Here is a 27,844-nt window from a genome sequence, read left to right as displayed (position 1 = left end):
TTCTAGGTAATTCTAGACCCTGTCAAGTTGAGAGTCAATGTTAGCTATCTCACTGCCCCTTAGTCCCTGGGCCTTGCAGTGTGCCAGCAGGGGCAGCGGGTCACACAAGGGGCATGTGAGTCAGGCTGTGTGAAGAATACTCCGCCAGGCTCTGATAGCTGGTCCTGGAACCTAGAGAAATGGACGTGGTGTTTCTGGGGGTCCAGGACAGGGTCAGCACGGACCTGGAGTGTCAGACAGGTAGCTGTCAACATGGTACACTGTTGTGGGGTATTCGTACACTGTGTGAAGGTGTATTGCTGTGATTGGTGTAATAAAAAGCTGAACGGCCAATAGCTAGGCAGGAGGTACAGGTGGGATTTCCAGGGAGAGAAAGGAAGAGGAGAAGGAAGCTAGGCACACAAGAGACACTGAGAGGATACAAGAGATGCAAGATGGAAGAAAGGTAGCACCACACAATAGAACGTAAATTAATATAAATGGGTTAATTAAGTTATAAGAGCTAGTTAGGAACAAGCCTAAGCTATAGGCTGAGCTTTCATAATTAGTAAGGAGTCTCTGTGTCATTATTTGGGAGCTGGCTGGAGGGACAGAAAAAGAGTCGATACGGTACCCATTCTATGCTAGTGCTGTAGGCTGAGGCAGGCCCGACAGAGAAGGCCGACTCAGCAGAGAAGGCAGGCTTGGGTTCCTGGGGTTCATCTGCAGAGAAGATAGGATTTGTAGCCAGTATGAGCTGGACCCCTTGAGCAGAGCTACAGGAGTCCTCAGGGATGAATGACTTGTAGGGCTAGGAAGCCAGGAGAAAGGGTCCGGGTGTGAGCCTGGGAGGGATAGTGTGTGAGAAGGCATTGCCCACCCGTGCTTCACCACTGGGAAAGGCAATAGATCCCCCTTTCAACAGACAAGGTGCCCTGCAGCACGGCTAGGATGCGTAGGGAGGAAGAAGGGCTCATTCAGTTCTGCTAGGGGCTAGGTTAGAATGAGGAAGAGAGTCTATTTAGCTGTATGACCAGAGACAAGTCTCTGTCTCGATGTTTGTTTTTCCTTTCCTTCCTTCCTATCTATCTATCTATCTATCTATCTATCTATCTATCTATCTATCTATCTATCTATCTATCGAGATATGATCTCTTTATGTAGGCACGACTGTCCTGGAACTCACTCTGTAGACCAGGCTGGCCTCAAACTCACAGAGATCAACTTGCCTCTGCCTCTCGAGGGCTGGGATTAAAGGAATACGTCACTATGTTTGGCTCCTTTCCGTCTTTAACATTTTTTTAAAACGTCGTTATTGTATGTGTACCACCATGCCCTTGTGGAGGTCAGAGGACAGCCTTGCAGATCCAGTTCTTGTCTTCCTCCTTCATGTGGGTTCTGAGGATCAAACCCAGGCCAGACTGGCCTGGCAAGTACCTTTAGCTGCTGAGCCACCTTGCTAGCCAATGAACTTAGATTTTCTTTTCCATTGAAAGGAGGTAATTATTGCCTCGGGGTGGTGGTGGTGGTGGCATGGATAGGGTGACCCCCCCCACAGGATGTATGGCCAATGACCATGACTCTCACTAGATACCATGACTGCAGCCCACTAAACTTTTCTTCACTTCTCTGGGTTCTTGGACCAACCATGTAAGCTAGGTAGGAACAGGAAGGTTTTACACGCAGAAAGACTGTGGCCTGAGAGGAGGAAGTAAGTGACTTGTTTGTGGCTATCTTTTATATCTGTCTCTGAGACGAGAGCTTTTTCATCGAGAAAACAATGCCCACTGTGTGTTTCCTTTTTCCCCCGGAAGGGACTTTCTCACCAAGAGACATACGTGTGTCTTGACTGGCAAGAGAAATCACTATGGGCTCTGGGAGTAGAAGGAAAACAGCCTTGGCAGAGGGAGTCTGTTTTTCCCTGCAGGAGCTGTTCCACTTCCTGCCCAGGCAGCTGCGTGTGCGCTCCGGAATGGGTGCTCCGTGTGTCTTCCAGGATGGTCACATGGCCCATCTTTGCTGCTTCCCGGCCTTCGCCGAGGGTCAGTGCTTCAGACTCTCCAGCTATGCCAGGTGCAGCAGGAAGCCCTCACCCATGGCTGGTCAGAGTCACATCTGACTCACCTGCCGTGTGCCCTGGTGCTGTGCCAGGACCTCTGCGAGCCTGAGAACAGTGTGGCAGTGGGTATCCAGGCAGTCTGCTGGGCGCAATGGAGTGGGCTGCTGGCTTCTCAGACCAGGTCACTTACCAAGGTCGGAAGTCGGGACCTTTTCCTGGCCAAAGGCCTCCTGCCTTTAGAGCTTTCACAGACCCACACAGCCACACCCATCGTCAGAGTTGCTGACTCAGTGGATCTGGGGTGCCAACAGGTTGGGTCCTGTCACTTCCAGTTAAGGCCACATTCATATTCACAGGTTCCAGGTCATGAGGTCAACTTCTCTAGGTGAGTTTTTTTTTCCTTTTTGGTATTTTTGCAACCACATCGTCTCTGTAGCCCAGGCTAGCCTTAACATTATGGGACTCCACCTCCCTTGTATTGGGATTATAGGTGTGCACCGTCTTTGCTTCCAGGTGATTCTGATACCTGCCTACCTCACATCTCTAGCTCACTTCTCTGCTTGGTTCTGACTCGGCCTTTGGCCTGGGGCCACTGCTCTTGGCTCAGCCTTGTGATGAGCCGCTGCGAGGCGGGTGAACTTGGCAACACACTGAGACAGCAGTGGACTTGGGTGACTTAGGTGGGGCCAGTGGAGGTCAGGAGCCCTGATGTCTGGAGGGACATTTGTCAGAATTGGGCTTGGGGACCCAAAGGAGTAGCCACAGTTACGGTCACTCAACTTTTAACACTCCCTGGGCGATGTATGCGTAAATTTTTGTTTGGACCAGACCAGCCTAGGGCCTGTTTCTGTTTCTGGTTTTCTGACTGGTTCTTTCTTCCTTTTTTAAAAAACAGGGTCTCATGTAGCCCAGGCTATCCTGAAATCTGTTTTGTGACTGAGGATGACCTTGAACTCTTGACCCTCTTGCTTGCGCCTCCTGAGTATTGGGATCTAAGTGTGCATCACTATGCCTATTTGTTGGGTGCTAGGGTTTGAACCCAGGGCATCTGCATCTTACACGCTAGACAAGTGCTCTCCCAACGCAGCTCTGTCCTCAGCTCCTAAGTTTGACTGTTTGCAGCCAGGAAATCCCCATGCTGCTTCTGCTCAGGTCCTATCCTCCTCCATTGTCTCTGTGTGGCTAACAATGAGGAGCTCTTCCGCCCGCTGCTCCCAACTCAGCCGCTTTGTAGAAGGGCTTGCATGTGCAGCCCTCTGGGAGCAGATGTTTGTCCCTGCCCTGTTCCTGTGGAGTCCGGGAGGCCAGTTGGCTGGCGGAGTACTGACTGCTGCAGGTGGAAGCTTTTGTTCTTCAGGGGACACTTCTTTCTGTGAGGTGGCCCTGGCGGGTGGCCACTCCTTCAGCTTGGTTGCTCAGTCACTCATCAGACTTTTTTTTTTTTTTTTTTTGACATTTGGGAGTTTTGGAGTCCTCTGGAAGCTCGGCTGGAAGAAGCTGGGTGCTGGAATAGGAGTGGCAGCCCCCTGGGAGCAGGGGTTGCAGCCCCACCAGGGAGGCACACTGACCCCAGTCCTATGTGGGAGAGGAAGGAGCCGGCAGAGCCCAACTGACAGAGTACCCTAGCTGAGTCCCGGCAGGCTCTCCAGAGTTGCTGAGTTGCAGGAAGCAGATGCGGAGCCAGTTTTACTGGCTTTTACAGAAAATGGTTTTCTCGTTTTACTTTTTTTTTTTTTAGAGGCTATGCCAGGGCGTGAGAACTCATGTTCCTGGGGAGGAAGGATAGCCTTCAGTGGAGACAGTTGGGCCTGGGAGCAGGGAGAGCTGGTCACAGCTGCTGACCAGTGGTTAATCCACTGTATGACCTTGTGGGAGTGGTCACCGTGCCTCTCTCACCCTCTGCAAATGAGGGGGTTGGGCCAGATAGGTCTGTCTGCTTACCGCTAGTGGCTGCACCGTGGTGTTCAGTGAGGTGGTCCATGTGTATGAAGTGTGGTGTGCAGTAAAGAAGATAATCAAAGCTGAGAGGTAATTAAAGCTGAGAGGTAGTAGTGTGTACCTTTTACCCCAGCACTCGGGAGGCAGAAGCAGGCGGATCTCTATGAGTTCGAGGCCAGCCTGGTCTACAGAGTGAGTTCCAGGACAGCCAGGTCTACACAGAGAAACTCTGCTTTGAAAAACCAAAGTGAACAATAAAAATGAAATTAATAAGGGGCTGGAGAGATGGCTCAGTGGGTAAGGGCACTTGCTGCTCTTCTAGAGGACCCAGGTTTGGTTCCCAGCATCTACACTGGGTGGCTCCCCACGGCCTGTAACAGCAGCTCCAGGAGTTCTGTTCTCTTCTGGATACATCATTGCGGGACGCACACACATACATTCAGGCACATACACATCAAACAAATCTCTCTCTCTCTTTCTCTTTAAAGAGAAAAATTAAGTACTTTGAGTCTTTGGTTTCATAGGTGTCGGTTGAGCTAGGGAAGGACCGTTCAGAAGAAAAGTCTCAGCCAGCAAGGTGGGTTACACCCGTGATCCTAATGCTCTGGAAGCTGAGGAGGCAGGATTACCAATTCAGCCTGCTTCTGAGAGAAAGGTCCTGTCTCAGAACAAATATAAAACAAAGCAATAATAGCAACAAGTGCGTGCGCGCACACACACACACACACAAATATAGCCAATCGATAAGTACAAGCAGCTGGTCCATGTGGACGCGATAGGAGACCGGCTGGACTTGGGATACATGGTAGTGACTGCTTCTGGCTCTTCTCTGGGGACTGTGCCACCTTTGCTCAGAGTCCCACCTTGTGTTTGATCTTCAGCTCGCTCTAATTTCCTCAAAGCTCAGAGCGGAAGAGGAAGGATTTAAGGTACCAGGGCATCCCCTCACAATTCCCATCCCCCAACCCTTTGCCTTCCTGCAAATCTCCTTCCCTCGCTTCCCTAAAGCCTTAATGTCTTGTTTTTCAGCCGGGTGTGTAATAGGGAGGTTCCCGTGATAGCCTGTACTCAGCTCCAATTGGTGAAGTCTTCAGTTTGGCCATTAATTCAGACCAGAAGAGGCCACCCACCTCCGGTTCCTGGCTGATATTGCTGACACTTCCCTGCTAGTGCTAGTATGTTCTGGGGCATGAGAGACTTCCTGGAGAGCACGGGGCAAGGGCCTTGCTTTCCTTCTTAATGTTTTATTGTAAAATAATCAAACTTATGCGTAAGGTGGCAGAATGCTGTATTATATAGCTTGAACCACCACCCAGAGGCAGGAATTTTGACATTTGACCATTACAGAAAAAGTTGTACATACCACGACAAATCATTCCAAGTATACCAGGGTGTATTGGTGTTGTCGTTAATTTTTTTGAGACAAGGCCTCTCTATGTAGTCCCGACTGTCCTGGAAATTGCTATGTAGACCAGGCTAGCTTCAGACTCACAGAGATCCTCCTGCCTCTGCTTCCCGAGTGCTTGGAGTAAAGGCGTGCGCCTCTACACCTGACCGCAAGGATGTATTTTAACCTGTTCTTGGGTCTAAGCACACCATTTCAGCTTCATATTAAAAAGTGCTCCCATTGTGTCTAAAATGTTTCTAAGACATTAAAAAAAGAAAAAACTCAGAAGCCAGCATCACAGTCCTGAGCTGCTACTGGTGTCCCTTTGACCGAAGGGTCACAGAGCACCTGGAAACAGCCCTTCAGATCATCTCTGTGCACATTCAGAGCCTCTGACCTCTGCTCCGAGCAACAGACACTCTTTGCCATGGCTCTGAGTCACCATTCTTGATGAGCTATAAATTGTACGGCCTGGGTACCTGCTTGGATGCTCATCCAGGGTAGCGTGGGCCCTCTCTTCACCCAAATGCCCCCTTCCCTGGCTATAATAGCTAATTGGCTCTTCCCACTGTGACTTTTAAGTGAGCTCCTTAGCTTGTCACATTGAGAATAGAGTGGGGTGCAGAGTGGGGTCTCTCAGGAGCACATTGAGTCACCCAGTGATGTCCCCCTGTTCACTCCCAGCGCCAGGCACACGGTGGTGGTTGATGGCTGTGGAATAAGATTTGTCTTTGTTACTTTTTGTCTTAGGGTTTATTATTGCTGTGAAGAGACACCGTGACCACAACAACTCTTATAAAGAAAATATTTAATTGAGGGTGGCTTGCTTACAGTTTCAGAGGCTCAGTCCATTGTCAACATGAAGGGGAGCATGGCGGCATGCAGATAGACATGGTGCTGGAGAAATAGCCCAGTGTCCTACATCTTGCAGGCAACAGGAAGTCGACTGACTCACTGGGTGGTATTCTGAGTGCATGAAACCACAAAGCCCACCCCCACAATGACATACTTCCTTTAATAAGGCCACACCCATTCCAAAAAGCCACACCTCCTAATAGTGTCACTCCCTGTGAGATTATGGGAACCAAATTGCATTCAGACTTTTTCTGCATTCCATGTTTTCTGCTGTTGTGATGAAACACGGTGACCAAAGCAGCTCCTAGTAGGAAGAACTTATGTTGGGTTTATGGCTCCAGAGGGTTAGAGTTCATGATGGCCGAGTGGAGACTGACTGCAGGCAGGAGCGGCTGCCGGGAGCTCACATCTCAAACCACAAAGTCTCCCGAAACCCCAAACCTTGCCTCCTCCAGTGATATCCTACCTCCAGCAAGGCCATGTCCCCTAACCCTCCTCAGATAGCCACCAAGTAGGGGGATCAAGTATTCAGATGCCTGAGACTTACTGGGACATCTTATTCAAACCCACAGGGTTCTTCCCTCTTCCTGGTCCTACTTAGAAAGGTTACAAAGTGGCTATAAATGGAAACGTATTTTGTTTTGTTTTTCTGACGTTTGACTTAGCTTCTGAGATGTGTGCATGGCAGTGGTGCTGGGTGATTCCAGGAGAGAAGTAACATTTATTGAGTACCTGCTGGATGCCCAGAACTTTGGAGTGGCAATTGCTTCTGGGGCATTGTGGTGACTTGGGCATTGTGAGCTGACACGGCTGACCACCTTCATGTATCTTTTGTGGGAAGAGCATAGTGTGGGGAGAAGTGACCCAACTTCCTGTACACAGACTTTTGGGACATGCAAGTACATTTATGATGTGTGTGTGGGCTGTGTCGAGGTCACAGTGGTGGGTATTGCTGGCTCCTGCCACCACGCTATGCACATATCTGTGGGCAGAGAGGGCAGAGTGAGTACAGTTCATATTGTCACCAGTGAGGGCTTCCCGTTGTTGCTACCATAGACTTTGAGAAGAGCAGAGAGATCCCTTTTACCCAGTGAGCTAAGAAGCGTTCCCAGGGGAGGAGCGCTCAGAGCTAAGCAAAAAAAAGTATGTTTTTTTGTTTTGTTTTTTTTTTTAAATCTTTTTGTTTGCTTGCTTTTTCAGAAAAGGCCAGGGTAACCTTGAACTTCTGATCGAACCCAGGGCTTCATGCATGCTAGGCAAGCACTCTGCCAACTGAGTTACGTCTCTAGCTCATGGTGACTATTTCTGTCTCTGACTGCCTGGGTGCCCTGGGCTGCATGGGACGGGTCATGGGTTGGATGAGAAGGAAGAGGGTTGAGCAGCAGTGGTTTGGCCCAGGGGTGTGTCTGTGACCAGGTCCCGTCACCCTATAAGGCTCTCATCCCTAGAGTCCCCAAACTCCTATCCCAAAAGTCGCCATTCCTCATCCTACATCAGTACAACTCATGCTCCCACAGTGGCCTGGGTGGGGACTTTCAGTCCCCAGGGCCTGATGTCCAGGGTACACCCCAGGGAACATGACCTTCTGCTCTGTGGCCTCTTGACAATAAGCTACCGAGACTGAGAGGAGATAAGTTCTTGGCAGCCACTATTATCCAAGGACCATGGGGACCCTTCCAGGGAGGCAGGCAGAGGGCTGGAGAGGGTAGAAAAAGGAATGGGGAGGGAGCCATAGGGGAAGGTGATTTACTCTTGCCCCTCCTCCTCCTTCCCGCAACCATTTCTGTGGCTGAGTCACCCTCATCCAAAAGCCTCCAGGGCTACAGTCCAGCCTGGGGACTTCAGGGCAAGGAACATCTCCTGCTTTGCCATCTCTCATGCTCATCCCTCCCAGGTGCTTGTTGTCAAATTCAGGGCCTCCTTCCAGGCTTACTCCCGTGGACCCTCCCTGGACTCAGTATCCTGAGTCTTGTCTTGGTATCCTGGTGGGTCTTATGACTCCCACCTGCCTGTCTTGGCTGCACTTAGCTGTCTGTCGATGGCTGTTTGTGATTAGAAATTCCACTCTGCCCTGGCTGGACTGAAAAACTGGTTTCACAAACCTCTGAGCAGAGCTCCCTCACTGCCTGGAATGCCCCCTGTGCGCGGGAGTCTTCGAAGTCAGCTTCCTGCCAACAGGAAGGTAGAGAATGATGTGCATGCCTCGTCCCAGATATGCGCTTTGCTTGTTTCACAAACACGTTGGCCCACCCATGGGCCAACTCAGGAAGGGTACAAAATGTTCCCTGAAGTCTTTCTCCAGAGTTGGAAAAAGCCTGAGGGAAGAAAAGAACCCTGCTCTTAAGTAAGGTGTCTGTGAAGAGAGCGCACAAGCCCAGCAGTTGTAAATACCTGTGATTCCAGCAGTTGCAAGGTAGGGGCAGAGTGATCAAAAGTGAGGCAGGCTAGCATAGGGACCAGGCGGGCTAGCATAGGGACCAGTTTAGCTCCCAGGACCCCCGCTTGCATGGAACTGCACACACAGGGAAGTAAGTTTCTCCATCCCTAACAGCCATCAGTAACTGATGACTTTTGAGAAGTAGTAACATTTCCTTGTTACTTTGCAGTCTGTTTTCATTTCAATTATTAGATAATGGTGCTAAGAACCCATTAGCCACTGGTAACAAAAGTTCAAGGTTATCCTCAGCTATGTTGTTAGCACTAGGTCAACCTAGGCCACCTGAGCTCCTTCCTCAAAATCAAATAAGAGGCTGGAGAGATGGCTCCTCTTCTAGAGGACCCAGGTTTGATTGCCTATACCCACACAGCAGCTCACAGCTACCTATAACTTCATTGCCAGGGAATCTGACTCTCTCTTCTGGGATGCTCCGGAATCGGGCACATAAGTGGCACACAGACACACATGTGGACAAAATACACGTATGCATAAAAAGAAACAATTACTGTTTATAGCAGCAGGTTTTTTTCTATTTGGCAAGGTTCAAAGTGAGGCTATGCCATGGCCAAGGCAGACCCAGAATGCCAGCTCCTGCCTCCTGTCTCTAACGGCTCCTTCCCGCTCTCTGTGGAAGAGAGCCTGGTTTAGAAGCCTGGGGAGACACGCTGTATCCATTAGTCACCTCCGTTTGTAAGGCTGGAGAGAACACTCCAGTGAGAGGCAGTATTAGTCCGTGCTACTTTAACCAGTTACCTGGGCAAATCAACTTGTAAAGAGGAAAGATCTATTTGGGCTTGCTATTTTGGGAGTTCTAGAACATGATCTATTGGCTCAGTTGCTTTGGGGCCTATGAAAAGTCAGTCCCGCATGGAGCGTGCACATGGTGGAGTAAAACCACACACCTTGTGGCCAGGGAAGTGGTGAAGAGGAAGAGGAAGGGGCTATGGGATCAAGAGAAGAGGAAGGGGCTGGGGGTCAATTGTTCCCTTCAAGGGCATGCCCCCAGCGAGCTGAACGAGGACTTCTGACTCTGTCTACCCCCTTCAGGCTCCATTAGCTCCTAGCAGCCCCACCCTGGAGAGTAAACTTGGGCCTCTAAGAGATACTTGATTGGAAAAAAGGAAGATGTGACTTTTCCCTGCATCCCGAGTTCAAAGACTCCCTGAATCCACAGGGCAGATGTTTTTCTCACCTTCTCCTCCCCAAGTCTTGCTTCCTATCTGATTTTGATTCCTTGTGCTCTCTTGGAGCCTAAGGAAGCGCCTGGAACACAGCAGGAGCCTGTTATGTGCCTGAGGGTTGGAAATGAACCTCTCTAAGTAGAAAGCTGTTCTAGCTCAGGGTGAACCAGTCAGGCACCAGCCAGCCGCATGCTGAGGATGCACAGGTGCTAGGGCGCCACCCAGGATGGCTTGTTTCCCGGCAGCTTCACGCAGCTGGGCCTTTCTCTGCCCACAAGAAAGCTGAGCTCCAGGCGGATTCTCAAAGGACCGAGTTGACGCTGGACAACAGAGCTCCCCCACAGAAGGACAAAGAGGCAGCCTGGTCCCACAGTGTGAGGCCTGGCCCACAGACTGCCTGCAATATATTCTTTTCCCACCGTGTCCCCAAATGGGCATGGCCTGTGCCCCTACCCTTATGCCTGTTGAGCTGAAGCTGTCTCGTTTGATAAATGGGCCGTTTGCTTCCTGTGCTGGGGCCGGGATGGCTGGCTGCCTGGGGCAAGGCTATAATTAGAGAAGGAGCAGACTGGATTGCATGCTGGCATTGGCCGATAACTTTGTACCCAGATGGATAAACTGATGTCATCAGAGATGTAGATATCACTTGGAAATTTTTAAGTTCCTGGGAAGACTCATGCCCGCTTCTAGCCATGAACAGCACTGCTCTGAACACCTGCTGGAGGGGCCTGGGTCAGCGTGGGGACAGTGTGAACAGTGGTGCCATCTTTGACTGACCAGCAGGGATGGGCCTATGATGGCTTGGTGTGAGATGGTGAGGGAATCCCGAGGCCTGGGCCTTGGCATTCAGTGTGGGAGCTTTGTCCAGGCTTTGGTGGGCTAGAGTTGTTGCCATCAGCTAACCTAGGAAGGAACCGGTAGTGGCATCTGATGGGTGACTGCAATCAGACCAAGGGAAGTTTGGTTCACCGCCAGCAAGACTGTCCTGGAGTGGTCCCAGGGCTCCAGAGAGCTTATAAAAATAAAAGAATCCACCCATTGTCCTTCTGCAGAGGGCTGAGGTTGGCTGTGTCTGAAATTGTCCCACAGCTCTGGGATTTAAGGGATGGATTCAAAGGCTGAGCAGGGGCTCAGGCTGGAAGGAGGGGTGGGGGCTGGGACAGGCTCGGGGCTGTGAGCAGAGGGAGATAGCAGGGCTCAGGGCCCATCCTGTTAGAAAGATGAACTTTTAACGACAGGATGCTTCCAACTTTCAAGAACATATGGAATCAATTCTGAAAACATTAGTGCGATGAGCTGTATGGTTCAGGGGCAGGGTGAGAATTAAACTTTTCACCAGGGGACGCGATAAAGCCCCACCCCTGCTGCCCTCAGAACGCTGGGTCCCTGCGTATTTGATTCCTTCCACGTGTGGCTTCTGACAGCCCCTTTGCTCTGAGGGATGTCGTCATCCGTGGTGGGTTGAATGTTTGGTCCCCAGTCTGTGGACTGTCTAGGAAGGATTAGGAGGTGTGGCCTTGCTGGAGAAGGTGTGTCACTGGGGGATGGGTCAGAAGCCTGTGCCAGGCCTAGTCTCACTCTCTTTCTGTCGAGTGCTTGTGGATAAGATGTAAGCTCTCAGCTACTGCCCTAGCACCATGCCTGCCCGGCTGTAGCCACGTTCCCTGTCATGATGGTCACAGGCTCATCGTCTGAAACCGTAAGCAAGTCCCCAGTTGTATGTTCTCTTATGGTTGCTGTGTCTTCTCACAGCAACAGAGCTGTGACTAAGAAAGCATCCAAAGCCCCAAGGTACAGGTTTCTCAGGGCTGACCCGTCCCAGGCTAGGATTCAGTGAGCAGCCCTAGGGCGTGGAGTCAGAAGGGAGTCTGGCTTTTTAGGCAGGTACTCCACCAGTGAGTTACATCACCAACCACTTCAGACTCCTCCTTTTTGTTTGTTTGTTTTTTGAGACAGGGTTTTCCTGTGCGGCCTTGGCTGTGCTAAAACTTGCTCTGTAGATCAGGCTGGCCTTGAACTCACAGAGATCCAAGAGCCTATGCCTCCCAAGTGCTATGATTAAGGGTATGCGACTGTGCCCAGCATAAGTACTGACTTTTTAATGTTCTCCCACTATATGTCTCAGAGAACCCTGGGAGCTGAGGCCAGTCTTGCTTAGACCTTGCTCTGGCTTTTAGAATGCCTCTCACCAGACAGCCTACAGTTGCTCTTTCTCTCTCAAGAGTATAGTTTATTCCTGTGGATGCCATTTTCTTGTAGGGAGGTAGTGTGTGTTTGTGTGTGTTGGGGGGGGGGTCTGTCTGTCTGTCTATGTTATGTCTGTTGCCCTGTTCATTTAAAAAATTTACCCAAATGGATCATTTCGATCCCTTTACCCACAGTTTCCCTGCTTTGGCTAACTTGTTCATACGGAGCTGCTGACTGATTCTGTCCATGCTGTTAGCCTCCTGGCCATGCGTACTAGAGAGACCTTTTTAGACCAGGAGGTGGGTTTCAGCCATCTTTGCAAAGCAGGAAGACTCAGCTTAAAGTCTTAAGAGGACACTGTGTCCGAGAGGCCTGGTTTCCTGGTCATCCTGTCAGCTGTTTCTGTGTCATCGTCGGTGTGACTCCTGAGATCTCTGTCACTTCTCAGCATAGCTCGCTAACAGTTAGTAACGTCCCTCATGGTCTTACTTTGGACGTGGCGTCTGTTACTAGTCCATGCTGCTTTCTGTGGACTGGAGAAGTCTATAGAAGTCCTTGCTTAGACACTCTTGGGGCAAGTGATGTCTAACTCAAACCTTGAGGTCTGTGGGAAAGCGCAGCCCGGTTTCCTTCAGCAGACACAGGCTGTAAACGCTGGCCAGACTTCCTCATGTTGGAATTTCCAGGGTAATGGGGTGCCCTGAACTGCCAAAAGCCTACCTGTCCTGGAGTTATGTCCTGTCTAGCGGGGCATGGGAATAAACAATTAGAAAAGAAAAAATAAAGGCCGATGAGATAACTCATGGGCAAGGGTGCTTGCCGCCAAACCCGATGACCCGAGTTCAGTCTTCAGTTTCACATGCTAGGAGGAGAGAACAAATCCCCAAAAGTTGTCTTCTGACCTCCACATGTTTCCCACCCCCAATAAAAAAATAAATGTAAAACCATTTTTAAAAATAATGAATGCATCTTTAATACTAGTCACTACAAATCCAAGAGCAGTGACTCACATTGTAATCCTGTACTTGGGAGGCAGAGGCAGGAGGATCAGCAGTTTAAGGTCACTCTGGCTACACAGCAAGTTCAAGACCAGCCTGGGCTATGTGAGACTCTATATCAACAAAACAAACAAGTTAAACACCCCCTTTCAACATACTAATAAGCACAAACGGGAAGAAATAAATCAGGAAAAAAGATGTAAGGACTTTCATGGGGAGGGATCCCCACTCCATTAAAAATGGTTTTTACTCTGTGTGTGTGTGTGTGTAAGAGAGGCGGGGAGAGGAAGGGAGGGATGAGAGTCTCTAATGTAGCCCAAGTAGACCTGGAATTCTCAGTCCCTCCCACTTTAGATCCCTGAGAGGTGAAATTGCAAGCATGCAGACCACAGCAATCGGGGATTTCCAGTTTTTAGTAATGTGGCCCCAAAGGCTTCATGGAGCAGGTGACAACTGGACACCCCGGAGGATTTGGGGGAGTGTACCATAGGATGTCTAGCATAGGGGAAGCATGTTCTGCCAAAGGGGAGCTGAAGGCCATGGGGTAAGCCCGCGTGTGAATGGCAGCCTGGTTTTCCTGGTAGGAAGTTACGCTATGTGGCTCACGTATGTACCGTGTCTCCGTGTTAAAATGTCAATAAGCAGAGATTTCTCTTAAATGCCCTAGAAATCTCTGCTGTTCTGACATTCGGCCTTCTCGATGGTCCTTTTTTAAGGAAATTCCTTGTTTATGAGACCGAGTGAAGCGTTTGCCCCTTGAGCAGCTGGGAAGTGTCCCCAGAGTAGCCCGCTTATTGAGTGTGCATGACAGTGACCCCGTGCCCTGTTTTTAGAATGCTCATCTTCACTATCTCACTAAAACCTTTTGAAAAGCTGTTGGGTGAGCAGTGTGTTCATACCCATTATTCAGATGAGAATGTAGACTCCTGGCCAGTGCCTGTCCCAGACCTGAGACAAATCCGCATTCTCTGACGCACGCTGCAGGAGGTGGCATTTCCCCGTTCCGCCAGCACTGTCCGCTGCAGTTGATGTCTGTCTTCAGGGCTGTTAGAACATACATTACCATGGAGTTTTCTTTCCTCATAGTTTGGTGGGTCGAAGCCTAAGAAGATCAAGTTGTAGACAGAGTTCTTTTCTTCCAAGCCCTCTTCTTGGCTTGCAGATGGCTGTCTTTCTTACGCATCTTCGTGTGGTCCTTCTGTGCGTTTTTGTGTTGTTACCTCTGTCTTCTTCACCTTCCTCTTCAGACAAGGTCTTATGTATCCCAGGCTGGCCTCAAGCTTGCATGTAGCCAGAGATGTCCTTAAACCCCAATTCTCCTGCTTCCACCCTTCAAGTGCTAAACCATCACCCGGTTTATGTGGTGCTGGGACTTGAACCCAGGGCATCTGTGTTCTAGGCAAGCACTCTACCAACTGAGCTACCTCCCAGCCTGTAACCAACTTAGCACTCATATTGGACTAGAGCCACCTTAATGATCTCATTTTAACTTAATTACTGCTTCCACGGTCCCAAGTCCAAATATAGTCACATTCCTAGGCACTGGTTTGTGAGGACACATAGTTGAGCCCACAGCATCAGCCCTCGTGTGCAGTTCCCTGGGGAGCCCATGTCTTGGGGCTGGGATCACAGTTTCAGAGAGACCCTTTGAGTAAAGTCAAGTAGCTGCCTGACATCTTCCTCCTCCCTGCCCCACCTACCTTTGGAGGCGGGATCTCATGTAGCCAAGCTGTCCCCAAACTTCCTGTGTGAATGACTTGAAACTTCTGAACTTCCTGACCCCACTTTCTAAATGCTGGGATTATAGGTGTGCACCTCTGTCCCTGGTTTATGCTCTGTAGTCAGTCAAACCTAGGGAGGGCCTCCTTCCTGCTAGGCAAGGATGCTCCGACTGAATTATCACCCTTCCAGACCCTTCCACAGCCCCTCACCTTCCGCTTTTTTTTTTTTTTGCAGTTGATTGGGGGCCTGGTCCTGTCAGTGGGGATCTATGCAGAGGTCGAGCGGCAGAAATACAAAACCCTGGAGAGCGCCTTCCTGGCCCCGGCCATCATCCTCATCCTCCTGGGGGTAGTCATGTTCATTGTCTCCTTCATCGGGGTGCTGGCTTCCCTCCGGGACAACCTGTGCCTTCTCCAGTCGGTAAGTGGCTCCTCTCAGCCCCAAGATGGAGGGAGTGGTTCTTGGTGTCTCCAAGAAAGCTGAAGAGCCTGTCCCTCTGCTTGGCCAGTTGGGTTCCTTCTGTCTCTCACACCATCCTGCTGCCCCAGAACATTTCCTGAATCGGCCACCGTAGCACAGTGGTCCATGTCTGCCCCAGCAACCTCATATCAGCCTGTGTGTACATCTGACTTGGATACTGCTGTGGTCTCTGGATTCCCAGTTGTCATAGGAGAGATGGCAGTAACTGAGATCAAGCAAAGCTGGGGGATGGGAGGATGAATCATTGGCTCATGCAGCCAGCAAACCTATGGAGGCCAAGGGGGCACCTCCAGCAGGACTGCCCCTGCCTACCGTCTTCAGGCACAGAATCTTGATTGCTTCTGAGTCCAGGGTGTCTTTCTTGGCCACTCTGGCCATAGTCCCAGTACTCTGGCTCAGATCACATGCCCATCAGGTAGAGAGTTGTAGTCCACACAATCCCTGTCGATAGCTGAGGGCTGACACCCAATCCTGGGAACACTGGGTGTGCAGGCCCTTGTCCTCTGATGTGTGTGTGTCTTTCCCTCTTTGCCCCCATCATCCCTCTGATGGGTGGCTTTGTAGTCACACACAAGCAGGGTCTTGGTACTGCCCAAGGCTGGAACTTGCTAGAATCAATCTGGTCAATATCTTTTCTCAAATAAGAGGTGGAGTGTGTGTCCTTCAAACTTCAAGTGCCTCTTCTATACTTGGCTGACTAGGAAGCCACTTCTGAGCTATTTAGGGGGGCAGCGGAGTACCAGGGACAGGAAGTGCTGTCCAGACTGCTCCCTCTGGCTGTGTTAGAGGAAGGACACAAGTCTAATTGGGGGGGAGGAGCCTACTGGGGGAGGAGCCTACTGTTAGTCTACCCCGCCCCCCACACACTAGGATTCCTGGGACAAACATGAGGAGTATCTGCCTGGGGCATGTCAGTCACTCTCTAGAGTCAAGCCTTTCTGAGCAGCGCCCTATGTTCTCTAGGAGGACAGCAGGGCCCCGTCAGGGAGGACTCCCACCTTATTTTGCTTGATCTTAGCGCAGGTGTGGAGTTCTCTGAGCCTTCCCTTGACTCCCCGGATGAATCTCTGAATCTTGTCTTCCAGTTTATGTACATCTTGGGGATCTGCCTCATAATGGAGCTTATCGGCGGCATAGTGGCTTTGATCTTCCGGAACCAGGTAGGCCTGTGGGTTCACCATCAGCTATGTGTGTATTGAACACCCACTGTGTGTGTCCTGGGCTTTACCCAGGGTGCTACCGTGGACAGAAAGGCAGCGAGCCGTTAGAGAGCTGTGTGCAGGGGAGGACATACCCTGACTCCCATCTCGCTTGAGCTGCCAAGTGGAGAGCAGGTAGTTGGGAAGTAAGGGTGACATAGGAGTCTAGCCCAGAGACTGTGACAGTCATCCAGAGGCAAAGAGACAGTGGCTCAGATGGAAGTGGAGGCAAATGTGCCCAGGTCTGACACAGTGGGATTTGATGTTTTCGTGTATTGGGCCATTGTACTGCATATAGGACTGAGGGAAGGGACAGGTTGAGTGAGCAATGCTTGACACCCAAGCCCAGCAGTGTCCACCAGTGCATGAGTTTCACAGTTCCGGGTCCCAGGTGCCTTCACAGTCTACACTCAGGTGCCTCATACTAGCTGGGGACCTTGGTCAGGTCATGTGACTTCGTTGACCCTGAGTACTCCCTCCCAGAGTTTGGGGTGAAGATGGGTGAAGGGGTGAATGTGATGAGCAGGGCATGGTTCAGGCCTGTTCTGGACCCTCCTTAGCATCTCTTGTCCGAGATCCCATTAGTGATGGTGTAGAGCATCTTCTGACTCAGGGTGTTATCTTTTTCCTTGGGATGCCGCACAAGCTGGGCAAGCGGTCTACCACTGAGCTGCACACTGAGCTCTGGCTTGTCTCCTGTTTGCTTCCTCCCCTGCCTTCCTCTTCATTGGGTGTTATAGGTAGGGCTTGGTCCCTGGCCTTCCAGGTACTGTTAAGACTATGTCTCATCAGGAGGCAGAGGTGGGCAGATCTCTGTGAGTTCAAGGCTAGCCTGGTCTATACGGTCTAGCCAGTTCCAGGACAGGCAGGGCTATGTGGAAAGACCCTGTCTCAAAACAATAAGACTGTGCCTCAAGGGCTGTTGCTGAATCATGTAACTTGTCAGAAGTTGATTCTAAGTCACCAGTCCCTGTCCCAAACCCTCAAAGAGCGACGTGTCTGATCCGTACTCCATCCTGCATTGGCATGGTGGTGTTCTGACCCAGAAGGGGACATGAACAGTGGGGCCTGACCCTACGCAAATGTAGGACCTCATGTTCTGCTTCCTAATGAGTGAGAGAGGTCCAAGGGTCTGGGGAGGGGACCAGTTCCCATTGTGTTGATGGAGAGTCATCAATGCCCAGAGAGGTTAAGAAGCCCTTCCAAGAACAGAAAGGTATGTGTGTATATTTGTGTGTGTGTGTGTGTGTTTTGTTTTCTGAGACAGGGTCTCCATAGTCTGCTGGCCTCAAACTAGCTGTGTAGGAAGGATGACCTTGAGCCTACTGCCTGCATCTCCCCAGAGCTGGGGTCACAGACGTGTGCCACCACACCCCAGGCCCCTTGAGTTGTTTCTTCTCTCTGCTTTTCAGAGCATGTCTTCTAAGCTGGTACTGGTTCATCCCCCAGCAGTCTTGAGTAGAGAGAGGTGTTTATTCCAGTTGTTTATAGTTGTCTATGTTTTCCTGTGTGGTCAGCAGGTCTCTCAGTTGGCCAGTGGTCTTACAGGGGTCTAGGTTAGCACTTTCCTGGCTGAGCCCCAGGGACAGCTCATGGTCAGGGCCGTTCATGGCTTTAATAAACCTGTCCTTTCCAAGAGAGCTAGTCCTGGTTCCAGCATGCCTCTCCAAGGCTGTCAGGTTTGTCATTTCCCAGTGCTTTAAAGGTCAGTCATGGCCATGACATCACTTCCTTCTTTTAAATGAGGGAACTGAGCTGAGTGAAGGCCACTGCCTTGGGAGCCTCTTGGGACCTTCAGTCCTCACAGCTTAGGAAGCCAAGGCCTGGGTCAGGAATGATTTTCTAGTTATCCCCACACCCTATGGGCTCCATGGCCATGAAATGTGTGCTTCATAGTTTGTGAGGGAATTCAGGGCTGTCCCACAACGACTTGGTAAATTTGAGGCTAACCTCAGCTACTTGAAATCCCGTCTCAAAACTAAACAAAACATGCCAAAGGCACATACCTTTAATCCCAGCACCCAGGACCCAGGACAAATAGCAGGTTGATCTCTGTGAGTTCAAGGCCAACCTGGTTTACATAATAAGTTCCAGAACAGCCAGGGCTACAAAGCTAGAGAGACTCTATCTCAAAAAGCAAAACAAAACAAAGAAACAACACAACAACAACAAATCATGTCAAAGCCATTCTAAAGGACGAGAAGAGATGTTCTCTTGGTCAGCACCTTTCCCAACGCTCTACCCTGTAGGACCACCCCATGTTGAGTTCCCCCCACTGTCCCTTTGGGTCGTTATGAAGACCATTGTGTAGGTAGGACTGTCAGAGCAGGCGGGGAAGCCTGTTTGAAGATTCTTCATCATTTTCTTGTGGGTTTGCCATGGACCTCTCTGGAATGACCTTACCAGATGAGAATGGCTCAGAGCTGGTCTCTGTGGCCCTGAAAGTGGGGCAGGTGACCACTTCTGTGACCCTCCTTGGGGAACAGAGCTTCTAGGTTTGTTTCTGTTTGGTTTTTTTTTTTTTGGTTTTTCGAGACAGGGTTTCTCTGTGGTTTTGGAGCCTGTCCTGGAAACTAGCTCTTGTAGACCAGGCTGGTCTCGAACTCACAGAGATCCGCCTGCCTCTGCCTCCCGAGTGCTGGGATTAAAGGCGTGCGCCACCACCGCCCGGCTTGTTTCTGTTTGTTTTGCCTGCCTTGATGAACGGGGTCACGAGCAAGGAACCAGGAACAAAAGAAAGTAAACATATAAAACAGTGACACATGCCTATGTCTGTGGGACCATTTCCGGTCCCGTGACCGGGGAGACTGAAACAGGAGGAGGATGGCTGAGGCTTTGGGACCAACCTGATCTGCATAGTGAGTTCCAGACTAGCCAGGGGAATATAGCAAGACCCTGTCTCAAAATTAAAAAAAAAAAATCACGATATATAATATTTAATGTTGTTTGAACACAGCAGACATGGCGGCTCACACCAGTAATCCCTGAACTTCTGGAGGCTGAAGCTGGAGAATTGCAACTTTGAGGCATATGTAGGTTACATAGTAATTCCTTATTTCAAAAATTAGAAAAAAAAAATCGGGAGAAACTGCTGGAACCAGAGGGGTGGGGTGGGTTGATTTTTCTCTATTACTTTTTTCTAGCTTCTAAAGTTTTCTTTCTCGTTTTTTGTGGTGCTGGTGGGGAATGCTACGTCAAGCAACACAAACAGCAGCAACAACAAAAACAACCACTGAGCCCCTTCTGGCTCTCTGCAAGTGATTTGTCAGAGAGGAGCCAGGCCAGTGCTGAGCCTGGAGGAAGAAGATGCTGCTGGGTGGGGGAGGGGCCGGTGGTGAGGAGGGGATGGAGAAGAGGAGGAGGGGGTGCCCAAGTCACCCAAGTCCTGCTTCCTCAGGAGAAGGCAGATTTCTTTAGCCATTGTAGAAGAAGTTCAGTGTTGGATGCTTAGATATGAGAAGAAACTGCCCCTGTGCTAGGTGAGGTATCTGCACACAGGGGGACCCAGCAAGCAGAGTGCAGGGTCTCCCCATCTGTGCATGTGTGTGGTGTGTGCTGGGGAGTCAAGTAGGGGCCAGCAGAAAAATGTCCGGTGCTTTGACCCTGAGCATAGTAAGGGGACTTGGTGACCCCACAACCTGAGCTATAGTCTCCATTCTTAACTGTTGGCCTAGCTTGCTCTGGGTTTCATCAAGAGGGCATCGGGGTGTCAGAGATGGCAAAACGGAGCATAAACACTGGAGGGTCTTGTGCTATCTGGTAGGTCTGTACTCATCCCCCAGGCCCCCTGCCACCTCTCCCAGCAGAACAAGATGACTTCAGATGGCTTTCTGTCTTGATCAGAGTATGCCTTGGTCATTCCTGATGCCAGGTCAGAGATTGGCAGGCAGCATCCCCTTGGTTATCTTATCCTGGCATAGCATACTAGCTGGCACTTAGAATATCTTGAAGTCAGGGGCAGGAGAAAGCTGGTGGCTCTATGGTCCCCTTGGCTAAGCACCTGGACATATATACAACTGCCTGAGGTCTGAAGCGCTGTCCAGAAAGTGACAGGAGCTTTGGACAGCCTGCAGAGAGGCCCAGAACATTTCTTTTATCCACATTGGGGCTGTATCCTGGAGCAGCCAGCCTGTGGGATGCTCTTGAACTCCTTCACACTTGGCTCCTGCACAGGAAGCTGTACCACACACACCTCCATCCGTTTAAAATAGTCTAAGACTTCCTTGGGGGGTGTGGCGGGGGCATCCAAGGCTAGAAATCCAGATTTAAAGGAGAATTCTGGAAAGGATAGGTCTGCATGGCTTCCTCTGATGCCATAACACACTTTGAGAAGTCACGTGGCCTTTGATGTTTGCCTGCTCCAGGTCATGTGCCCGTTGTGGTATGTGCCTGCCCTGGTGAAAGGCAGCTTGCGGGCTGAAGTAGCTGCTGTTGGGGTGACCTGGTTGAGAGTTGGGTGTGGTGTGGCTGGCCGCCGGCAGCAGCTGCAGAAGTTAGAGTTTCCTCTTCTGTTCCTGTCCCTCTTTTGATTGACCCCAGCTCCCTTGAATCGTGCATCATAGGTGCTGTGAACAGTAGCAAACACTTTATGATTTGGAAACTGCACAACCCAAGTGCATCATGGGAATTTGTTACATCTTTTCAATGGCCACAGCCAAGGGACCACCTTGATGTCTTGTTCATGTTTCTAGGAAACACACCACATGCACAATTCCAGGAGTAGTGCAGGTTTGCAGCAGCCAAAAACAACGCCAAGAACCATCTCATTGAGCTGGCCGGGCCAGGACTATCTGTTCCCCCGTGTCTGGTCAGGAAGGTTTCCTGCAGGGCCTTCCCCCATAACAGGAGCAGTACAGCTTCCTGGATGGGAAGATGGTCCTCATATGGGTATATGGGGTTTCCTGATGTGTTGGTCTGTCTTGGTGGGACCAGCACATACCTCGGATCCTAGCAAGACTTAGCAGAGGAGGGAGAATGCAAGAGAGAGAGAGAATGGGTGGATGGATGGATGGACGGACGGACGGACGGACGGACGGACAGACAGACAGATGACAGACCGACTGACCCCACAGGCTACCAGTCTACCCTGGCCACTGTGCCCCCTGCCCTCATCTACGCCATGGCCTGCCCTGAGCGAAGGGCCTCCATGGAGATCTAGAATGGCTGAGGTAGAAAGGGAGGACCATGGTGAGTGAGCTCTGTGTCCCCAGTGTGCCCAAAGAGTGGAAAGAGGCTGTCACATCACATTTCCTCCCTCGTGGCTGAGGCAAGTCCCTGGTGTCACCCACATGCCCTAGCTCAACCCATGAAGCCCTGCAGTGCATGGGTAGGGCTGTGAGCTCATTCCCTCACCCCCTCGGGTGGCAGACAGACCTCACCCTCATGTCCTGTTTCTTATTCATTCCCACCCCACCCCGGCCAGCTGGCCTGTCACCACATCCCCCAGAAGACCAGGCAGGCAAGGTTAGATGGGAGGTCAGGCTAAGATTTGGTTGGTCCTAGTTCTGCCTATGCAGTGTGGCTGACAGGCAGGTGGGCCACTCAACCCCTACCCTGGGGTCCGGTGCCAGACCCACAAAGGGCTGTGTGCTGGTGACCTCAGAAACTCTTGTAGAAGCCTGTGGCTTCTCTTTCCTGTTCGGGTCTATGCTGCCGCTGGTCACCAGCAGAGGTGTGGGGGAGGGGAGGGCCTCCAGACCTCCAAGTCAGGCCCTGCCCTCACTTAGCCGCACCTGAACCCCGGGCTTCTTAGCCTGTAACCTGGAGTGTGGTGGGCTGGTGGGCTGGCATCTTGGTCATTTGGGGGGACCTTGGATGAAGCATACTGATCTCAGAGCTGCAAGTGTCTCATATAGGCTCCAGGATGCTCATACTAGGGGCTACCGCTCTGGCAGGAGGTTCTTTGGGCAAGGGGTAGGCCTTAGCTCCCCTGGGGACTGAGCTTCCTCTGTGGCCATATGAGGTCCCCCCTCCCCCAGGACCTGTTTCCCACATGCAGAGATGTCTGTGTTATCGGGACCGACCATGTACCCAGCATCCATGAATGAGCACTTTCAGGGGTTCAAACTCCTATCACCCCCAGAAGGCTGACTGTCTTTGTCTCCCTATTTTGTGGATGAGAGAAGGAGGCTTGGAGATTAAAAGAAGTACCTGGGGCCTGGTGGCAGCAGGGTCTATGGCCTTAACCATGAGACTTGATGGCCCTTTTAGCTTTATCGCTAATGCTTAGGTCTGGAAGGTCCCCAGGGTTGGTTCACAAATGGGAAACTCAGCCCTAACAGGGCCTAGAAGCTGGCCCCTGCCATCCCGGCGTACCTCATGGTGCCTCCCCCAGGAATTGTCTGGCTCCTCTGTCCTGTACCAGAGCCAAGAATGCCTTTTGTCCCCAGTCTCTGCTGGTACTCTGCCTCTGCTCTGAAAGCTCCGATTGTCACAACAAGCCTGTGACTGAGCTGCCTACTCTCCCACCCCAGCCCTGCCTGCTGTGGAGCCTTTGTATTCTGGAGACCTCAGCACAACAACCGGCTGTTGATCCTGAGAGCCCAGCGTGACTGGGAGAGGGTGGCGTTCCAGTGCCCTTCCGGGTGGAGATTGACTGTGCCCAAACTGGGAGGAGACTGTGTGGCCTGAGGGTCAGAGCACAGAGTGATGAAGAGAGAGGCCCACGATGGGGGTCAGGGGACCTGGATTCCAGTCCTGACCAGCCCGCTCTGTGACCCAGGGCAGTCTGTTCTCTATCTCCCTTTTCTCCCAGCTCCATAGTACTCTTCCCCTGGGACCTCAGTTTCCTTCTTCATAAAGCAAGAGGTTGGATGATGAGAGTGTGGCTGAGGGGCTGGAGCATCAAAGGAAGATTCCAGCTCAGGCCTGTTGTTGGGCAGAGGAGAGAATACCTGCCAGAAATCAGGAGAGTCGAGGCCCAGCTCTAGCACACTGCTCTTCAGAGTTGGAGCCTGGCAGGCCAGGCTCTCAGGACCTGGGCTTTCGAAACCTGGGGAATATCTGTGAGCTGGGTAGTCTCGGGTGTTCAGGGTGGGGCGTGGGGGAGACCTGTTCAGGTAGGTGGGAACCGTTGGCTACCTGCTGTGCTATCCTGGACTTCTAGAATAACCTGGGCCTAACCCCTGATGTATGCTCCTTCTCCTTGGCGGTATTGTTTCCTTCCATATAGACCATTGACTTCCTGAACGACAACATTCGGAGAGGAATTGAGAACTATTATGACGACCTGGACTTCAAGAACATCATGGACTTTGTTCAGAAGAAGGTGACACGGGGAGCATGGGGTCTGAGGGGCACCTCCAGGACCCTTGTCCCTGTCCTGAGTCTCTGTTCCAGAGAGTGGGGTGAAGGGCCAGCTGACCTATACAGTTCCAATGCAGGTGGCTGGCCTGTGGGTGGCCCTTCAAACACGGGGGAACAACTCACAAGGCCAGATGTCACTCTGGCTACTTTGTAGGGCCCAGCCCCTAGAAGACAGGGATCTCCTTCTCTCGGGACTAGCTGACCTTCCCTCAGGGTCCAGCCTACTGGACCCAGTCCCTCTGGTGTGGAGAGTTTACTTCAGCAAAGGTGGGGAGAAAACTCTCTCCTAATCCCAGCTCTCCCGGTTGGACATGGGACAAGACCCCTCCCATCCCTCTCACACACTTTTGAATGTGATGACGATGGTGTGTCCTCTTGGGACACTGTCCCTCTCCCCGAGGCCCAGCCCAGTTTGTGGGTGGAAGTGGGGTCACCCTTCCCTGGGGCTGGCCTGCCTTTTGTTTGTCCTGAGGTGTAGGTTTCTCGTCCGCGCCATGGGGCCAGTTCTGGTCTCTCGCTTCACAGTGGCCGTGACTTGCTCAGCTTCTTTCTGAAATGCTCAGAGCAGAGCCAGTGCAGTGGGGGTCACCCTCACTCACTGGGTGGGGACAGTGATGTTGGAGGGTCACAGGCCCTTCCCGAGCCTGGCAGTGGGTGTTCCTGGTCCCCTGAGCCTTCAGTGGAGGCTAACTTCACCACACCCTGGGGCCTGTGGCTCTGTGTCTCTCTGTAGGAGAAACAGGTGCAGCTTCTGGGAGATTGCTTCCTGCCGTCCGTGTGCCTGGCAGCCCAGGCTGGGAGGACCTAGTCATTCTCCTGGTAGATGCTTTTGTTGGAACCAGCCCTTAGCTGGCCCAGAGATGTCATTTCTCCGGGGGTGGGGGCAGGAGGTGACTAATGCTCACTGGGCCTGTGCAGAAGGCTTCCCTCACTGCCTCTCCTACAGTCCAGCTCGGCCCCACAGAGCCAGCATTGCTCTTCCTAGCAGACAAGCAGCCGAATGCTACCCTCAGGGCCTTTCTTACAGTCCAGCTGGGCCCCACAGAGCCAGCATTGCTCTTCCTAGCAGACAAGCGTCCGAGGCCCAGAGAGGCTGATCCCCTTGCCCTTGGTCACACACCCGGGGTGTCGATGGGGGGATTTGAATGTATCTTGTCCAGCAACAGAACACATGGCCCTTGTACAACACTGCAGATAGGCACTTGTGGATCCCAAGGAAGGCCTGGTGGCCAACAGGGCACCGTGGAGACGGCTGAAGGGTGTCCAGATGCTGTCTACCTGGACTCCCACCACACGCTCCTTCAGCTTCCCGCTCCTGGAACAGTCCCAGACCTCTGTTTACTCTGGATGATGGATCTTTCCACATTGTTCTCTGAACCTTATCCCCTCCACTGACGGATTTTTCCACTCACTGCTGAAGTACAGGGCCTTTGCACATACGTGTTGACTGTCTCTTCCTTGTTCGTGTTTCAGATGACATGTCCTCTCCTTTGAGCAGTCTTTCCTGTCCTCCCAACATAAAGTCACCTCCCCCTCCCCTGCCTTCCCTGTGCCCAGGTATACAGCACCCCTTCCTGGTCACACCCTCCCCCAGGTAGTTTTGGGATAGTTTGTTTGTTTTTTGTTTTTGCTTTTGAGAGAGTCTTATCCTGTATCCTAGGCTGTCCTAGAATTCACTATGTAGCCCAGGTTGGCTCCACACTGTACTATTCCTCCTGCTGGGAATCCAGGCATGCCTGCATGCTTGACCGTGGCTCTCATCACTGAGCCAGTAGGGTCTATCTCCCAGGGTGATTTTACCTTGTCTGTACAGTGTCCAGGAGGAAGTCATCCAGCTGGTCCTTCTGTAGAACTGCTCTCTGCTGCACTCCACCCCCCACCCCAAGCTGGCCCTGGTACAGAAAGGAAAGGTGGGAGGGGGAGACTATGGCAGTTTATTTTGATCTCCAAGGTCAGGATAGAGCAGGGCTTCCATAGGACCTGGCCTCTGAGGCTGTCTTCTCCGGCCAGACCCCTACCCCAGGGGCTTGAAGATGGAGAAGGATGCAGATCGGTTGCCAGGGAGACTCCCTTTCCAGTGTCTAGTCAGCACCTGGTGTCCAATTGAAGTAGTCCTGCCTTACCGTGCATGGCTTTCCAGGGTAGAGAGTTCACCCCTTTTTGTATGGCCATGCCACTTTTGATTCCTCTGGCCTAACAGAAGATGGCTTCATGAGGCCCTGGCACTCCCACCCTGGCACTCCCACCCCCACCCTGGCACTTGGACCTCCACCCTGGCCCTCCTGCCCCCAACCCTGGCCCTCCCGCCCCCTCCCTGGCCCTCCCGCCCTCACCCTGACCCTCCCACCCTCACCCTGACCCTCCCGCCCTCACCCTGGCCCTCCCGCCCCCTCCCTGGCCCTCCCGCCCCCACCCTGGCCCTCCCGCCCCCACCCTGGCCCTCCCGCCCCCTCCCTGGCCCTCCCGCCCCCTCCCTGGCCCTCCCGCCCCCACCCTGGCCCTCCCGCCCCCACCCTGGCCCTCCCGCCCCCTCCCTGGCCCTCCCGCCCCCTCCCTGGCCCTCCCGCCCCCTCCCTGGCCCTCCCGCCCCCTCCCTGGCCCTCCCGCCCCCTCCCTGGCCCTCCCACCCCCACCCTGGCCCTCCCACTCCCACTCTAGCACTCCGACCTTCACCCTGACACTCCCACCCTCAGCCTGGCACTCTGAACCCCTCCTGGTACTCCCCCCTCCCCACCCCCGACACACACTGACCCTGGCTTTGCCAATGACTCAAATCAGTGTGTTTTCCTCCTCAGTTCAAGTGCTGCGGCGGGGAGGACTACAGAGACTGGAGCAAAAACCAGTACCATGACTGCAGCGCCCCCGGGCCCCTGGCCTGCGGGGTGCCCTACACCTGCTGCATCAGGAACACGGTAACCGCAGGGGTGCTGGGTGCAGGATCCCCCAGCTGGTCGGGCTCTGGCAGAGGGGAGCTGGATGGGCAGCTTCCTCTGGGAGTGTGTCAGTGAGCATCACTGGAGCATGTGCATGGCCTGGCCCAGGCTCTTTGTGTCCACAGCAGGGGTGCAAAGGGAGACCTGGGGAGACCAGAGGCAATGTTACAAACCCTCTCTAGAAGACTTGCCCAAGGTTGGCCGGGCTGGCATGGAATGCAGCTGTGTCAGGCCAGGCGCCCAGCAGGGCAGCTAGCTCCACCCCGTACAGTGCAGGCATGGTGAGCAGAGCTGTGGCCAGCAGGGACATGGTGATGTAAACGCCAGCCTCCACCTTTCCCTGGCAGGAGCCTCTCAGCTGTTTCCCCAGCCATCTGGGATGCTGAGCTGTGCCGTCACCACGCCGTCAGTCCTGATGTATGACAAGTCTATCAGGCACTGCCCCGTTTCTGGACCAGAGCCGGAAACAAAAGCCTCACAATTACTCCCCCAACCCCCATGCACACACCCTCGCACAAAGTCTCTTGTTGATGGTTCCAACAGCTGTGCTTACCACCCCAGCCAGTCACCAGGGGAACAGAGTGGCTGTGGGCGGGGCTTCTGCCCAAAGTCTGGACCAGTGCCAAATGAACTTGCCCTGTGAAAGGCGGGGTGGAGGGACTTTGGAAACCCTAGGCCTCTGAGGCCGATGAGTGCTGTGGAAGGTTCCCTGGGTTTGCAGAGAACTGCGGAAGGTGACCTTGAACTACTTCACCTGTGGATGCACTTTGGGTGTCCAAGATGAATTGTGGAAGCCCAGTGTGTCTTCCTTCATTTACTCATTCATTCAGCAACCATTGACTGAAGACTTACTGTGTGCCAGACATATGGCTAGGCTCTGGAGGGACTGCAGGCACACGTAGAAGTCTCTGCCCAAATGGTGACGATTTAGTGAGAGAAACTGACAATGTAAGTGACAGAGGTTTGAAGGAGACACTAAGGAACATTCAGGGAGGCTGCAGTTTTAGATACAGAGGTGGATTGTGAGGAAAACCCCGAAGGAGTGGGGGAGTAAGTTGCACAAGTGTTTTCGGTGAGGGGGATCCCCAGCAGAGAGAGTGTCAGGTGTAAAGGTCCTAGGGTAGGAATTGCCCTGGTGTGTTTGAGAAAGAGCAGGAAGGCATGTGTGACCAGATATCAGACTG

At 52.2% G+C, this 27,844-nt stretch overlaps 1 protein-coding gene across 1 annotated transcript in view; it reads left to right on the top strand.

Annotated features, from left to right (window-relative positions):
• Tspan15 (tetraspanin 15) overlaps positions 1–27,844 on the top strand; it is a 45,139-nt gene that overhangs the window by 9,994 nt on the left and 7,301 nt on the right. The window contains exons 2-5 of the mRNA XM_057752031.1: positions 14,978–15,163; positions 16,309–16,383; positions 23,594–23,689; positions 26,523–26,639. Coding sequence (XP_057608014.1) covers positions 14,978–15,163; positions 16,309–16,383; positions 23,594–23,689; positions 26,523–26,639 — 474 coding nt within the window. The remainder of the gene's footprint in view (positions 1–14,977; positions 15,164–16,308; positions 16,384–23,593; positions 23,690–26,522; positions 26,640–27,844) is intronic.

Source organism: Chionomys nivalis, chromosome 19 (genome assembly GCF_950005125.1).
Source record: "Chionomys nivalis chromosome 19, mChiNiv1.1, whole genome shotgun sequence".
Classification (NCBI taxonomy): domain Eukaryota; kingdom Metazoa; phylum Chordata; class Mammalia; order Rodentia; family Cricetidae; genus Chionomys; species Chionomys nivalis.
This window is presented reverse-complemented; position numbering and strand designations above follow the sequence as displayed.